The sequence below is a fragment of the Clavelina lepadiformis genome, chromosome 7 (assembly GCF_947623445.1).
Source record: "Clavelina lepadiformis chromosome 7, kaClaLepa1.1, whole genome shotgun sequence".
NCBI classification, from domain to species: Eukaryota; Metazoa; Chordata; class Ascidiacea; order Aplousobranchia; family Clavelinidae; genus Clavelina; species Clavelina lepadiformis.
Genome location: NC_135246.1, coordinates 12,412,659 through 12,429,818, shown reverse-complemented (window position 1 = coordinate 12,429,818; position 17,160 = coordinate 12,412,659). Strand labels below are relative to the sequence as shown.

Genomic DNA, 17,160 nt, shown 5'->3' with positions numbered 1-17,160 from the left:
TGTTGTAGAAGATAAACAAATACGTTGAAATGAAACTGAAAATGGCTTTGATAAATCACAATAACGAAAACGATGCTTGGGTAAATGGTAAAGGTTTATTATTGTTAACGTAATATACAAATTTAAACAAACAATTTACGGAGTCTTATAATATCGATTTTTAATCACGAAAACCAGTTATTCATACTCTAACAATCAGTTGACGCATCAGTTGCTCGACAATACATAGACGGTGTCGGACAAAGAAATTAAAGCTTCCCAGATTTTTCGCCCTAAATCACGGGTTAAGCTCGGAGCTTTTGTTCAATGCAATGCTGAAGCGGTTACACTTGAGTACAAGTTTAGAATGGGCAAGAAATACTGTTAATCAAACAATAACAAAACCTGAAACAAGATGGCTACATCGCCCTGGAAACGTGATAAGACTGATTAATTTAAAGGTTACACGGATTCATTATGCAGCATAAATTTTAACAACATATATAATATTAGAAAAAGTTACCTCTCAATAAAGCACTCAATAATGAAATGTTCATGACGTTAAGGATCAATACAATTGAAAATGGTTACAGGTTTACTTTATGCAAACAACAGTAATGCCGCAATTGAAGTATAATTGAATAATAAAATCATACTGTGGGGCTTAGAATACTGAAAACGGCTTTGCAATTTTGAACAAGAAATACAATAACAGTAAGAATATGCAACTCCATTTTTCGCTTTATGACGAGACGATCGGAATTAGCGGCAAAATTGAAATGAATTATTTGAAATTCAATTAAATTATTACATTAGTTGAAACTTTGAGCACCCTGGTTATGCATAGTTGCAAGAAACATGATAAACATTTAAGTATAGTCGCTTCAAAATGATTAAATCAGGGAGCAATAATAACGATGTCACAAAGCTTGATAAAACTTGCAAAGTGCATTACATTCAGAGAATAAAACTTAAAACAAGGTTTGAATTAGAGATGATATGTGTCATGCTCTGCGTGAGTGCGCTTTCAAGGCGATCAATAAGTATTAAAAAAACTCAAAAATATGGGTTACACTCTGACTATATCGGTCGATATGATTTCATTAAGCACAATATAATAATATTTGATCATTGCGAAAAATAGCACGCTTTTTGCATAAAAATGTTATCGTGGCAAAATAAGATTGTATTGACAGAAGACCAACAAAAAGATCATTGAGAACGCTAAGAAAAAGTACCATGCCCACAACTTACGTAAAATGTAAGATTTTAAAAGTAGGTGCGAATATGCTTTCAAAATCAGGACGGATATATAACACAGATGCTTAGAGTAAGTCAATTCAATGATAAATTTGTAACATGCAAAGCTCCTACACACAAAAAAGCTGTAAAACGTAATTCATCTTGTGAATACAGTTTTAATCGGAAATCAGTTAGCACCATGTGTTGGTTGCGGTATAAAGTTACGTCAATCTTTTTGTGAAATTTTCTGGAAATACTCCCATGCATGAAGTATCTCTTGTGTCTTTCCAGGATGACTGAAGGATTCCCATCTGCCATCCCTCATCCTGCAAATGATGTAGATTCAATTTAAATCAGCCAGACCTAACTGAAACTGTACATACTATTAAACAGCAATCAGAAAAGGGAATGGAAAAATTTACATTAAACAATTCAAACAAATTTAACACTATTCCAATGATGTCATAACAATAACCTGCTCGTCAGGGTCAGGAAATTCAACGACATAAATAATATCATCTTTATCAAAATTCAATTCATCTTCATCTGAGCCCTTGTACGGATATTGTGCAATAGCCTGTGCGACGCATAAAAAACTTACTGATATTCATAATCCTGCAATACATTCACTATTTGAAAACTGAGAATCAATGCAACCATAGAATACAATATCCCCATCGTAGAAGCTTGTATATCACATATTAAATCATACTGTATAATGCTTCCTGATAAATACCTTATACAAAAAGTGTGGAGGAAGGATTTCATTTGAAGGCTTCTTCTTGTCTATATACGTAAATACAAGACATTAGCAACTGACCATAAATCGCTTATAACGACTAATCAGTTTGAGGGGCCAAGGCAAAACAAAATCTAATTCGGTCGTAAAAGTAGTACAAGTTATATTAAACGAATACCATTAGCAAAAATACACATTTACATATGCACTTATTGTAACCTATTAGTTCAGATGGTTCATCAGAATTGTGAGGTACTCCATTTTGCTGCGTGTTCTGAGCCTGCTTCTCACTCTGCAAAACATAAGTGCAATTGTAGCAAAAAATGATGCAAGAAGTCACAAGTTTAAATACGTACTAATAGTAAACACTTGTGGAAATATCATGTACTCTTCATGCCAATGAAATTGGAGCAGACAGAATTATAATGCATTGGTATGCATGGTCAAAGCGCTTCATGCTGATTGCTATAAGACAAATTACAAGCTTGTTAATTTGATATAACTGCAGAGAAAAGTCACACATATTATTAGCACAAAACATGCAGATTGAAACCAAAACACAAAGCTACCACGAGGCCAAATCAAAGTTAAACTTTTATTAAATTAAGATTTTTCACAGTTGGTTGAATACTGTTCTCTCCAGTGCAAATGATCAGTCAATTGCAATTCCTCTCCTTTAATTGCTAAAGCATTCATTAGAAGTTTGCACAATTGCATTGTACAGGGATATATATTTGGTAGCAAACTTGTATTAGTATGCACAACATAATTGCAAATTGTATTTCTCACATTGCACAAAATATCACGAAGTAAGTGTATATTGTACAAAAATTACTAAACCTAATAAACATAAAATCATCTTCAGTCCCGAAAAAATCACTTCAAGATCATAGCTCCTGTAAAACATTCACAGACTTTACCAAAACCACCCAAACTGATTTGAATCGTTTCTGTGATGATCTGAACTGATAAATCATTTTCAAACCGATCACTGAAGAATTGTCCAAAAGTTTGACTTTTTCACTTATTTCTGACAGCATGATAACTTACAAGGGAAACATCATACACTGCATCAACATCCCCAACATCTTCAGGAAGATGTATTTTGGATTCAGAAGAGTAACCTTGTGTAGTCATGCCTTCATAAACATCCTCCGCCGCCACACAGTTATGAGTAAAAGTATTTACGTGAACAGGTCGATATCCATCTTCATTCAGGTGTTGTTTGTAAGAAATATTCGTATGCTGATGAACTGGCAAAGTCATATCCTCATATACATCATTGGTTTCGAAATCGTGAAGAGTGGAAGAGCCCCTATCTACTGATTGACTGCCATTGGAAGCAGAACTTTGTTTCTTAGATATATTCACGTATGGCCGCACATGAGAAGTCACCTCCTCATACACATCCTCCTCATTTTGCACATCATCTGGAGTTGGATTTGCATGCAGAGATGAGTCTTTGAAGTGGATTTCAGGATCTGTAAGGTGCATTGCTTTATCCACCAATGTTATACTGCCAAGACGAGATACAATAGATACATCATATATATCTTCTGGTAAGCAATCTCCAAAATTTCCTTGAATATGCTCCTTCTCAGAAATAGATATTTCCTTAGCAACCTGACATATGTCCTGTGCCTCTTCAGCAGAATCATGTCTTTTGGGATGATCCACTCTTTCAGCAGATGGTGAGGGGCTCAGTGCATCTGCAATGGGCCGAGCATTAACAGCTACGTCATAGATGTCATCAGTCCCATGCTCATCTACTTTGTTTGAAGTGTTTAAAGCTGGATCAGGTTTTTCAACAGAACCTTGACTGTTGTGATCTTCTGCTTGTGGTTCTTCAGCCATGTTGTAAATTTCATCAGGATTATAACTAATACTCTTGTCATTTATTGTGGGACTATCCTTAGATAAAACAATATCATCATTAAAAGTACTATCAGGAATAACCACATCAGTTTCTAAGAAATGTTTCCCCATGACGCTTTCAGCAAACTTGCTCAGGCTTTCAGTGGATCCAAAATCAACAGATTTCAAATCTATATCACTTACAGAACTGTTGACAGTTGAACTTATGGTTATGCTGTCATCATCAGCCACATTGCTGTAACGTTTTGCATCGTCGAAGTTTTCAGATGGTAGTAGGTTAGTTGTAGTAAGATCCAAGGATCCAAGCATTACATTATGACTTTGAGAAACCATTTCTGCTTGAAGCTGCAAACTGTTGTCGGTGGAATCTTCACCAGATACATTAACTGGTTGGCTTTTATCTTTTTTAGCAGGTTTACAGGCAAATGCATCCATCTGGAGATAAACATTCTCCTGTTCAGTTGCGGTACTCTCTTCCGCAACAACAGAAAAAAGTTCTTCTGGATGTGCAGCAGAGCATCCTTGAGAATTAGGTGCAGGTTTAATCAATCCATCATCCAACTTTCCATCTGGTTCATCTTCACAATCACCAAATTTACTGTCTGCATTGTCATCACACGATACAGAAATGGCAATGTTAGCAGTATCTTTTATCATCGATGCCAAAGAAGAAGACATACTACCAGCAGATGTGCGCCCTATTCCTACATCTCTGATATTATCACCATCTACCACTGCATCAGACTCTCCCATCGTGGATTCCATGATCAAGGAACCTCCCAAAGGATCGACAACCAGTGACAATCTCCCAAATTCAGCTGCATCAGCTTCCTCTTTAAAACTGGAGCTCTCTGTGGTTTGTTTAAGCTCCTCGTTTTCTTCCACAACATCAATGCCATGCAGATGATCTTGCTGATCTTCAAATGGAGCAGCAATTGCCTCATCATCAACCTGTCCAACTGAATGTGTCTGCTCTGTGTCGCTAACATCAGATTCTATAGCATCTGAAGGCATCTTTTCGAAAACTGCCTCAGTGCAGGCAAACTGTGATTCTGGGGTATCAGGATCAGTTATAGCAGAAGAAATTTGTTTGTGTTTATTTGCGTCTAAGTGAATGTTTTCCACTGATTGAGATCTTTTCTTCCTCTTAAGAGTGAAAAAGCCGCCACGTTTCTTCGTAGGGGACACAACATTCTGTTCTTGTACTGACTCTTCTATGGGTGGCTTTGATGACCGGTTAAGAGAAAAGAATTTACCAAGAAACGATCTTCGCTTCGTAGATGACTTAAAATTAGAACATTGGTGGGTTAGTAAAACACAACAACAGACTTGCAGACAAAATAAAAATAACCTAAAAGATTTACCAGTATGTTACAATGACAATGAGTTTGAAAGTAGAAAGTCAATGCTTGGTTAATATGTCAGTTAATTAGGAAAGCAGGAGGGAATTCCGTAGAAATTCCAAAGCAACGGGATATTTTTGAAGGAAGAATGAAATTTTCCAAAATACAAACCTCTATTTCATCAGTCTGTTCAGTAGGGCTTGTTTCTTTAGTCTGCCTGTACAAAACAGATGGGCCAGGTTTCTCTTCTGGCCCCACCTCTGACATGTCACTTTTATTCTCTTCAAATTGTGGGGCTGTAGCCAATGGATTAAGGGTCCGAGGCCGAGGAGAAGGGGGCACCTTTTCATTGACAGTGACATTACTTCTATCGACTGATGATGAATGCGGATGTCGAGAGTGAGCCCGTGGTGATGGCTTGGGTACGTCACCTGCATCAACTGACAGGCTTGCAGGGGCCTGTGGTTCAACAGCTCTCTCTTTCACATTCTAGTTATTGTGAATAGTATCTACGTGAGTACCAGTGCATTAAAACCATCACACAATGCATTTGGCATGCTAAGACTACATCTATGAGAAGCAACGTGTTACAAACAACATGCCAAACAGAATGCATACAACTATACATTATATTAGTAGCTTTTAAACAAATAAAATAAAAAAAGATTTCAACAACTTCTTGGGCAAGAAATTCTATGGTGTGATAATAGTATAATTATTATAGTTGCTAAAACTTGTTATTACTGTGTGTGAAAACTCTAAAGTCTATTGTACTGAGCTTATTACTATCTATAGGTAGTACTTAGTGACCAAACAAGCATGACATGCACAATATCCAGACAGAAAACCTAACATTTCCAGCCCAATTCAACTGCATTCCACATAGTGATATTTTCGGTGAATAGATGCAACCAACAAAAAGAACTAATTTCCTCCCCAAAATAGTACGTGTAGAAAGTATGCACTTTGTTAGCTGTGGATAAAAATACCTCTTGCTTGAAAGCTTCATTATCAGATACATCTGATGGCTTTTGATCTTCATCTTCAACAATTGCTGAAGCGACACCAACCTCTATGTTGACGTAGTCATTGTTTCTAGAACAAAAATACAAATATATATATTAGGATGTTTCATTTTTTCACCATTTTGGAATTTAAAAAAGCTTGGGGTCTCCCTAGGCGGTATTTTGGGCACAATGAAAGAATCTAAACTTCTTTTTGATTTATGACGTCATTTTGAGGTTGCACCCCCTTGTTGAAGTTTCAGTGGAGGTGCATTGTTCTTATCTGGCGATATCTTGGTAACCAATTGAGCTAGGGCCATTATCAAGGTGTCAAAAGATGCAGAATGGCTGGTTTCCTATAACCACTCAATACATTTTAGTTGCATTTTCGCTCTAGAAAAAAAGTTATTTGAGAAAAACCTAAGTTTTGACATATTTTGTATGCAAATCACAATGTAGTTCCCAACATACAAAATATGTCAAAACTTAGGTTTTTCTCAAATAAATTTTTCTAGAGCGAAAATGCAACTAAAATGTATTGAGTGGTTATAGGAAACCAGCCATTCTGCATCTTTTGACACCTTGATAATGGCCCTAGCTCAATCGGTTACCAAGATATCGCCAAATTAGAACAATGCACCTCCACTGAAACTTCAACAAGGGGGTGCAACCTCAAAATGACGTCATAAATCAAAAAAAAGTTGAGATTCTTTCATTGTGCCCAAAATACCGCCTAGGGAGACCCCAAGCTTTTTTAAATTCCAAAATGGTGAAAAAATGAAACATCCTAATATATATATTTAATACATTAATATGGTATATAATATGGAATGTTAATATGATATATTCATCAGTAATGATTACAAAAAAATAAGCAATCGTACAAAACTGGGGGCACTGTGGATGTATTTTGTACTTTTCTCTTTCCGAATCAATGAAAGTAAAGTCTAACAAGAAAAAGATTGTACAGAGCTAGGCAACATTCAGAGTAGCGCTTACACTCTCGCTTGTCGAAGAAAAATCAAGCGCCACTTCTACTTACATTCTTGATTAAAAAATTGAGCGCGATTGTTTTCACCCTCACGCAAAAAAAAAGAAACGAGGTAGCTCACGTTCATTAAGGCAAAAGCTAGTTTTGTCTTTTAAAAAAGATAGTAGTTTTAGCTTTTCAGAAAAGATTCAGCAAGAATACAGGGAAGAACAGCGTTGTGTAAAGAAACACATACATTTTAGTGGTTTTTGCCTTCTTCTCATCTGGTTCAACAGCACGATCACCTTTTGTCCTGCTGCTATGTGAATGTCGAGAGTGTGAGCTAGGAAACAATGATTTAATGAACAAATGAACAGAATATTCTGTGAAGAGGAATGTTTAAGTCACTAACCTTCCTTGTCTATGGGATGATGAACTTCCATGTCTGCTATGCTTGTGGGGGGAAGCGCTTCCGTGTCTATCATGTGAAGATGATGCGCTACCCCGCGAACGACTTTTGTGAGATCTGTCATCCGATTTCTCCGAATGAGCTCTGGACCTACTGCTTACTTCATCAGCAGGAAGAGTGGCTGGCGCTTCAGGATGAGGATCCGTTTTTCTTTGTGCTGTGTTTCTAGTTTATAAAAATAGGGAGCGTTGTTATTACTAACGAATCAGCAATTAATCTGCCAATAAAGGCATTGAAAGACTTCAAGATGAAGCTTGACCGTCAACAAATTGAGCGTGGGCTGAGCAAAATTAACAAAGTGAAAGCGATGCACTTACATGCATAATAGATTATACCGCTATATATAAATATATTTACATTACAGAAGAGTGCAATCGTTGGATTCTGTAATCTCCATTGTCGTAAGCATCTCTTACATTTGACAGAACATGCAAAAGTTTGCTTTGCACCTACAACAAAAATTACAATAATTGTAAAAAGCCTTTGGTAAATTGATGTCTACAAAATTTCATTTCAAGTTTATTCAAGCTGTTGTATTAAAACACACCTACTTGAAATTACAATCGCTAAAAAACCAAAATTAACTCATAATTAAACATTCATAACTTAGTTTACATGAAAGGTGAAAAAAATACATACTTCTGCAAGTTCAGAATAGAAAGACTTTTCAGCATTGGCAACACTAGATATGACATCTGTTGCTAAAACAACTCGAGAATCATAAAGATCAGGCAGTTCTTCATGTAACTGACCATTTATCTGCTCATAGGTTTCATGAGCTTGTGTAACTTGGTCCCGAGCCTTTAGTTTCATGCAAAAAAATAAAGTTCTGAACAATGACTTTAATAGAAAATCATTTAGAACCCCTTTACAAATAACTGAAATACCTTACACAAAATGCAAAAATATGTGCAAACATTTGCTTATGCGGTTCACAGTGTCAACAATGTGTTCATTACGGTGGCATAAAACAAAAAATTTTGAATAAACAAAGAGTGCCTTATGCTTTTGCAATACCTTGTCGATGATAGAACTTTTATGCAAAGCTGTTTGAATGACAAATAGGATTGAACAATGATCATGAAATAATGAAAAAGAATTTAAACAAACTTTGGACAATTTGCTCTCTTCCAGTTTCTTTGAACCTTGCAATGCGTGAAGCGCTCTTCGGGAAGCATCAAAATCAACAAGCTTTCGGCCTCGTTTCCCAGCTTTCACTTTCATTTCATTACACTGCAAACAAATACTTCCATACTTCACAACAAATAACTTACAGAAATTTGCAGCCTGTCACTAGTTATGGGTAAAACAGAAACCACAACCGGTACAACTTGTATCACTGGCATTCGACATAACATAATGGCAGTGTGAAAGCTGAAAATACTTTCACTTTTAAAAATTATCATGAACTCGGATGGGGCAAGAAAATGCAATCATATATAATGTACTCAATATGTCACCGTGAACAAGGTGACATGCAAATCAACAGCCTAGCATTGGTATCAAGTTATATGAAACAAACTTATTTGCCTGAAAATAAGTTTAACAACAATAAGGGGATCAACTTGATCATGGTTTAAGAATGCACAATGAATAATTAATGAGTTAATAAAATGAAAAACAAATAAAATAATCTATGCTATTAATAATGATCTGTCACTGACAATATTTTGCTTTTAATTCCTTATTACTTGATTCAGGTGATCTTGTATTGCAGCAATAACTTCTGTATTCAGCCGGGAATGAAGATCACTGTGTAACAATTCAGTTGTCTGTGGAATGTAAATTCAAATTCAAATTAACTTTACTTAGGCTGATAGACGTATACTGTTTCTAACAAGGTAAAAATTTATTGATGGCCGTAAATAAAATAACTCAAAAGCCATACTATTTAAATAAAAAGAAATCACAAAACAATATTCTGAGGTAGAGTTACCTTAGCTAAAGAAGCTAACATGTCCTTTCCCAACCAATCATCATCATATACTTCACTCATTGAATTATACAAAGCTTCAGTTGCATTTTTCATAGCTGTTAATTAAGTTAAAAACTTTGAGTTGATGGTAAGAATAAGAACACATTAATAAATGTTACAATTGAAAAAAAAAGAAATTAATCCTAACCCAGCGTTTCTCGTTCGTTTCTATCGCCCGTGACCAAAACTTGGGTCGCCTGGTTTTTACTGATGATTGCAAGTATGGAGCTCATAAGCAGCAGTCGGTGTTTTAGTATTCAAATACATTATAATCACCATTTTTGGGTCAAAATAAATATTGTGCAGATTTGTTTCGCACAAATTTTGGATATTAAAAGATATGTAAATACTCTATGTGTATATTAACACAGACAAGAAAACATTTGTGTCTACAAAATTCACCCCAAAGAGGATTAAACTACTCAGGCAAATGACATACCAATTATTGACTGAAGATACAATTTGATATCTCTTTGAAACTTGTGAAACTGTATCTGCAATACATAAATATTAACATTTAACAAGGACATTTATTATTTTATAAAACTTTCTAAACGAATAAAAAAAGATATAATACTAAACAGGGTATAACATGTAATATACTACACTGTGCCCGTGCTGAACATTCAGTAAGCTAATGAAATGAAGAGAAATTGTAACTGAACAATTATTGTAACTGTGAAACCAAACAGATATGATTTGGTATAAAGCAATTTTATAGGCGGATATATCTCCATTCTCCACATTCCCCAGCAAGCAATAACCAGAGGTTTGGGAATGATTTAGACAAGCTTTAATGTTCCATATCAGCTAAGATGAGATCCGGTGGCAGTAAAAGTATCTCAAATTGACATGTACATATTAACACGAGATTTAAGAACATTGCTAAGCTAACATAATATTAAAATATCCTACATAGAATTCATAGCAGTATCACAGTATGAAGCAAAGCATTTCATAGCATGTAAAACATCAACATTTTAGAAAATAAAAAACGGTGTAAACACGAACTTTGGGCTCCCACACCAAAATGTCACAAAGATGTATTTTCATTATCCCAATATTGCACCACTGCAAAGGGCAAATACAGGAAATTAAATTGAGCTATTTTAATGACATAACTATGACCTTAATTTGAGTGAATTGTCAACATAAGGATTAAATGGTATTCACAATGCAAAGAAGAAAAACAGGAAGGAGGAGTGATACAAAATACAAAATACAAATAATTTTTGAGTGAATGAACTAATCTGAAGTTACACAAAACAACTTTAATAAAAATAACCCCTTTTACATTAAAGATTCTGCTGAGCAGACATACCAGACTGGCATTCTTTGAGAAAGTTGTTATCAATGCTTGATAGTCTGGTGTTACGCCCTGATGTGTTGTGAACATGACATTATCACAACTGCCACAAAGGTTTCATATCTAAGCATCTCGCATAAAGTGGTTTAAGTGAATTGCATGCACATAAAACAAAATGAAATTAATCGGATTTTAAACGTAGACTTTGAAAAATTTCTTTCTAGACCTTGACAAAAATCCCTGTTATATATTTTTAAACAAACAGGATGTGCTCTGTCTTAATATCCAGAGATTTAATAATAATAACTAAAATTAAAAAGCTATCTAGACAGTGTGGACAAACAAAAAGTGGATAGTATATTAAAATTGAATTGAATTTAAAATGGCACAGGATTCAGAGCTATCAGTTTCAGTTGTAACACAAAGAGCCTGTGGTAACATTATCCACTCAAGAAAATAATTACGGTATTTAACATCAAATCAAATTTCTGCAAGTGTGTTCTTTGCATGACTATTAACCAAGGATGTTGCAACAAAATCCAAATTAACAATTGGAAAAGCGTACACAGTGCAAATTAAATCAAACATGAAAGTTTTAATAATCAAATTAATTAAATAGGATATATATATAGAACATGTACAGAATAGGATAGATAGACAAAACAGAATAGGTCATTTATTTAAGATACTTATAAATTTAACAGACTTTAAGTTTCATTTGTTGTGATGACAGAGCAATAATATATATATATATATATACACTTGTTAAGCTGGAAATATTTGCTGCAAGAGAATATAATATAATCAATAACACAATCGTGTATAACTATATATTAAAACTGATGACTAAAACCATGACAATGAACACAGTGATCGAAGACGATAAGCTTAATTGATAATAATCAATTCTTTTAATCAGGTCAACGGCATTAGAATCAAAGATAGGATGATGGTGATTTTCAGCATGAACAAACTAGATTCCACAAACATGCAGCAAATATTTTCCTAAATTGGTAGTGTGAACAAACTGATGTAATATTTACTTAGTAACAACAAACACAAGCAGCACTCTACGGCATGTATGCAGGCAGAACCTAGCAAATAAAGAGCTAATAATTACCTTTGTTGTCCATCAGTGTTTGTATAAAGTTACAAGTTTGGTCAGCAGAATTGCAGTTTATACATGCAGTATTGCAGTTTATATATATAATTAATACATTTGTTCACATAAAATTGAAACAAATCTACACTCGGCTTCCCATGAATAGATAAAACTATGTTTTTCCACTGGCTAAAGCAATCTCCTATCATACATCAATAACCATACAATGCTCAAATTCCATTGCATCGAATGCAACATATACCAACAAATGAAAAATTTTGGTAGTAAAAACTGCCCTGTTTTTTTTTTGGTTTGGAGTGTGCCTCATCACAAAACAGCCTTTAAAAATTCTTCAGTCCTCACTTTGTTCTATCCAGCAGAAACTTATTCATGAATTTAATAAATAAAATTATATGAAGCACGAAAGGATATTAAAATTTAAACAATTTATTTGACATTACTAAATTTGTTCACCTGCTGCTTGGTGACAAGATGAACATAGTTGTCTATTATTTCATCCTTTGTTTCTTCACCAACACCAAAAGTCCGCAGCACCTATATGTCAATAGTTAAAAGATCATTTAATATCTACATACAACCTAGCATAGTGATTCGGAGCCGTGGGTATGCGAAAGCAGTTTTTCCTATAAGCAGTACAACTGTGAGGTGCAGTTTCCAGCAGATATTTATACAGGGAAATCTGATTTTCCCACTCTTACATTCCACTGCAAATGCCAAGCAAGCTACAACATGATTTTATTGTATGACATCACAATCTCAATTGCATGGGTCAGAATAGCAGTTGAATTTTCAACAAAGGCCCACTTCTGGGAACAAATACCTACATAACTATTATAGATAGGTTTTATTCAAAATATTTTTATTACTTTGTTCAGTTAGTGGTGGTTTCTGACTTTACCTGATAGTAGTGAACTGATAGTACCATCCCGAACCCAAAACCAGGGTTTTTAGCTATTATTTTGCAACCTGAAAGTGGGATTTTAAAATGTGAAAACGTGAGTTTTTTATTTGGTGACAAGTAGGTTTTTTACGTCCAACAAGAAAAAAGCCAACCAACCAATCAAATTTAATATAACATTATAAAGAATAGCAAGACGATACAGCGAAAACCTTTACTCTGCTTGTCCTTGTGTGGACCCTTCCCAGGGCTTTGGAGCGAGCGTAAATGTTACATTGCTCCAGCTCCGGAGCTCTCTTTTATCATAAATTAGCTCCAGCTCCGTTGCGCCGAACAACCAAAAACAAGAAGTGCGGTGCGCAAAAATGCTCAAATACAATGGCAGTGTGCACTTACGTGCACAATTACAGCAAAGTACACAGTTTGACTCATTTAATCTTTAAATCCAAAATTGAAAACTGAGTGCACAGAAGTTGTGTCCAAGTCATAAGGTGGAAAATACCTTAAGTGTGGCAATGAAGTTAATAAAAAGCAATATTGAGTGGTCCTATGCGAAACTTTGCAGTCTGACTCCAATGCTAACTGAAAATATATTATTTAGTACTTGGATATACTGCAAAGTATATGTACATTTTTTATCAATACTTGAACATAATTAAGCCATCATTTCTCACAAGTATTATTAATACTTGGTTTAGTACTTGCTAAAGATTGAAAATTACAGTATAATGAACATAATTGTACTTGAAGTAGACAATTGGTATCATACTTGAAAACAGCTCTAAAATATAAACAACACACAAAAATGAGCAAGACATATACATATACAGTACCGATACCTTTTCTGTATTGCGATTGATGAGCTTTGAAACATTTCTCCTGAGACGATTGTCACGTTTATTAACACTATCAGCCATACTACAATTTTATCTGTTTAAACATAAAGACGACTTTCAAAAATGTCTGTAAGGATATAGGCCTAGCACAGTTTAAAAATGACACAGTTCACGATATATCTGAAATACTTCACCATTTCAGCAATATATGTCTGCATAAAAGACCTGTTTACGTTACTAGGCTACATTAATAATAAACACACATTGTAGTTACAGAGAGATATTAGCACATTTTAATTTTCACACAAATTCCCGCTAAAAACAGTTGCACTATGATAAACTACCCACAGACCCACTAATACAGGACGAGTTACCGCCTCCATTTTTGGGTGACAAAGTTTCAAACATGCCTTGACGTTTATCTGATTTACAACAAATAGACCTATTCTAGACTTTCCATATTAGTCTAGCATAGCCTACTGCCATGAAAAATGAGGAAAATATGGTAAAGTTAACAAATATGTACCCATCTTGCTTGGGTTCCTTTTTTTTATTTTTTGCTGGTTCTGGTTGGTTCCACCGGGTGATTACCGACCCCCAATCAATGAACTTTCAACTATCAGAATATAGTGACGTAGTGATATTGGATTCCTTGAGCTTGTGTACGTTCATAAACTTTCAACTCTGTTCAGGATTGCCGCCTTTTCGTGACGCGACACCTTATCGAAAGACACTTTATCGAACGACACTTAATCGAACGACACCTGATCGAACGACACTTTATCGAACGACACCTGATCGAAACGACACCTGATCGAAACGACAGTTGATCGAACGACACTTTATCGAACCGAAAGTTGATCAAACGACAGTTGATCGAACGACACTTTATCGAACCGACAGTTCAAGCAAGATTTTTGCGTGTTTCTCAAACATTGAAACAATGGGTCATTGTGATGTTCAGCTATCTGTCCATGTTTGTTTGATAAAGTTGGATTTTGTAATTTTTGAGATATTGTGATATTTATATAATTTTGCTCTCTCTCCGCATTGAAACGTATTACTCATTTACGCACCAATAACTTGACTAACTATTCTTTTTCGTTCTCTTTTCACAGCGGGGGCGCGGCGTAACAAGAAGAATTTATAGAAATGTGTCACTTTTAGAAATACCTAATTTACACTAAATTCACTTTCTTTAGTTTTACAATTATGATGTATACAGGAAGCCAGATGATGTTTCTACTAACCTGTAATAATCTCATCAGTCTACGACGCATAGGTTTCTAGTAATTAACGATTGCAAATGTGTGTGCGGGGTTGGCCACACCTAGTTTTTTTTAGTAAACTCGCGAGCCTGGTTAGGACAGGGTTAAAAGATCCACAATTTATTGAAACAACTGACGATATGCACTGTTAAAAGAACGACAATTTATTAAAAGAACTGACAACATGCAATGTTAAAAGCACGACAACTGACGAAGTGCACATTTCAATCGCATTCATTTAATTACAAGTTGTGTGCAATTGCTCGAAGATAACTTTTTATGTCCATATTTGTTGAGTCATAATTTTCAACTATGCTCTTCAGCCGTTGGTTGACAGCGTCGTAGCGCTTCTTCCGAGGTGGGCCATCGATTCCAGCACTCAATTGCTCAATTAACATTTCGTTGAAACCTGGTTCCCGCTTAATTTTTTTGACGAGTCTTCGAAGCGTCGGATGGGATATTGAGACACGCTTGCTGAACGCATTGTGCCATCCTTCAATACTATTATTCATTCGTGGAAGGTCATCTTGAACCCGGTGGAAAACATTCCAACACCGGATAGGAAATAGAGGTTGACGACGATTCCTGCGACGCAATCGTCCAATCCAAGTAGTTTCAAAATAGTCAATGTATTCAGACAAGTGATGCTCATCGTTGTCACTGAACGTGGCCAGGAAGTCCTCGAACCGTTGTAGAACGTCGTCAGGCGGAACGAATGCCAGTGCCTGGAAGCATTTTATGCGAAGGGCGTGCTCTGCATCTTCATTGAACCACCGCTGCAGAGAGAGAGCCTGAGTTTTCCGGAAGCTACATTGGCCAAAATGGAAAAGGCAGCCGAGAATTTCTGCCCGAGGGAAGCTGGAAGAAAGAGCATTATACGCTGCCATTTCAAAGTCTATTGTTACGGTTTCTGGGGCTATTCCTGGTCGCTGTTGTTCCGATAAACAAAAAATGCGATTGTACACAGCTTCAGATTTGTTCTCGGTAACGGTGTATACGAGTGGCACTGTGCGATTTTCATCGACCAGCGCGTGTATCGTGTACAGCTGGTATCCAAGTGGGGCAACATCAAATGTACCGTCACAAACCCAATTAGCGCAGTTGTTCAGTATATCCAGATTCTTTTGAGATGAAAACATATAGAATTCGTTCTCATCGTCTTCCTCGATAACGAAGGCTTCTCCCCTCGGTGTCACGCGGAGTTCATCCATCAAGCCGTTTCCTTCTGGACATTCGCGCTTTCGCTGTATCATCCGCTTTAATGATGTTGCTTTAGGGAGAACACCAGCGGTGGCTAAGGATATATCCTGCGTTTCGCTCTGAATAATGTTTGAGGTACGTTCATCTGAATTGACTGCTCGATTTCGCATGCTGGCTTGTGCTCTTGCAACTATAACACGTGCAGGGTTTGGTGGATGACTGTGTTCAGATGGTGCTCTCTTGAGGCTGTCGTCCTCGGCTGTGGATTCACGGCTTTTGCATTTGAGGAATTCCTCACATCTCCAGTAAGTTACGCCATTTGTTGCTTTGTCACGAACGTACAAGAAACCGTTTAAGGCCAACTTTCGTTTGCCTTTATCACTTAAAATGAATTCCATTTCGAAATGTATACAATCGTTATTAACGTGGAAAAAATTACAAGAATTCTTAAGATGTCTAAAATCAAATAGTGTGGAAATGTAAGTATATACAATATGATCAGGTAATGTAATTATAATAGTCATATAACTCATAAATAGGGCAACCAGTTTTTTGACCCATAAATTTTAAATTTCGACCTTAAAATTGCAAAGTTTGACCTCATTTTGCAACTTGCCTCATTGACAACTTGCAGTTTCAAATGCAATGACGTCGTTACGTCACCAAACGCGTGACGTCACCAAACGCGCTGAAAAGCCTTCCCTCTCTTTGTGGCTTTGGTTCTAAGTAAAATTTGCGGGACTGGAATTGTTTGCGGTACAAGAAAAGAGAAAAACGGAAGAATAATATTACAAAATGTTTACAAAATTACAAGTTTAATAGATTTTGACCTAAAAAAGACCTAACGAAACAATTTGACCGTGTTTTGACCTAACGTAACATTTTGACTTTATCTGACCTAATAACTTCTATACCACACGTCGTACGAAGCTG

The 17,160-nt window shown here is 35.8% G+C and overlaps 2 protein-coding genes across 7 annotated transcripts; both read right to left on the bottom strand.

The window, feature by feature from the left end:
- Nucleotides 1-76: 76 nt before the first annotated feature.
- LOC143464855 (uncharacterized) lies at nucleotides 77-14,427 on the bottom strand. Of its 6 annotated transcripts, none has more exons than XM_076962880.1 (17): nucleotides 13,763-14,425; nucleotides 12,479-12,559; nucleotides 10,036-10,090; nucleotides 9,558-9,652; nucleotides 9,313-9,393; nucleotides 8,732-8,854; nucleotides 8,261-8,422; nucleotides 7,979-8,070; nucleotides 7,565-7,786; nucleotides 7,409-7,495; nucleotides 6,168-6,273; nucleotides 5,350-5,667; nucleotides 3,011-5,119; nucleotides 2,162-2,252; nucleotides 1,958-2,007; nucleotides 1,697-1,798; nucleotides 77-1,547 (listed from the first exon to the last, which is right to left on the bottom strand). In XM_076962880.1, the coding sequence occupies exons 1-17, from the start codon at nucleotides 13,838-13,840 to the stop codon at nucleotides 1,443-1,445; spliced, it is 3,957 nt and encodes a 1,318-aa protein (XP_076818995.1). In that variant the 5' UTR covers nucleotides 13,841-14,425; the 3' UTR covers nucleotides 77-1,442. The 6 variants fall into 6 exon arrangements, 4 of the variants coding, with proteins under 4 accessions (XP_076818995.1, XP_076818996.1, XP_076818997.1 ...); XM_076962881.1 differs by having other exon boundaries at nucleotides 2,180-2,252; nucleotides 13,763-14,423; XM_076962882.1 differs by lacking the exon at nucleotides 7,409-7,495 and having other exon boundaries at nucleotides 13,763-14,427.
- Nucleotides 13,950-16,625, bottom strand: LOC143466184 (uncharacterized). The gene is made up of 2 exons (XM_076964822.1): nucleotides 16,165-16,625; nucleotides 13,950-13,971 (listed from the first exon to the last, which is right to left on the bottom strand). The coding sequence occupies exons 1-2, from the start codon at nucleotides 16,623-16,625 to the stop codon at nucleotides 13,950-13,952; spliced, it is 483 nt and encodes a 160-aa protein (XP_076820937.1).
- Between the last annotated feature and the right edge of the window lie 535 nt (nucleotides 16,626-17,160).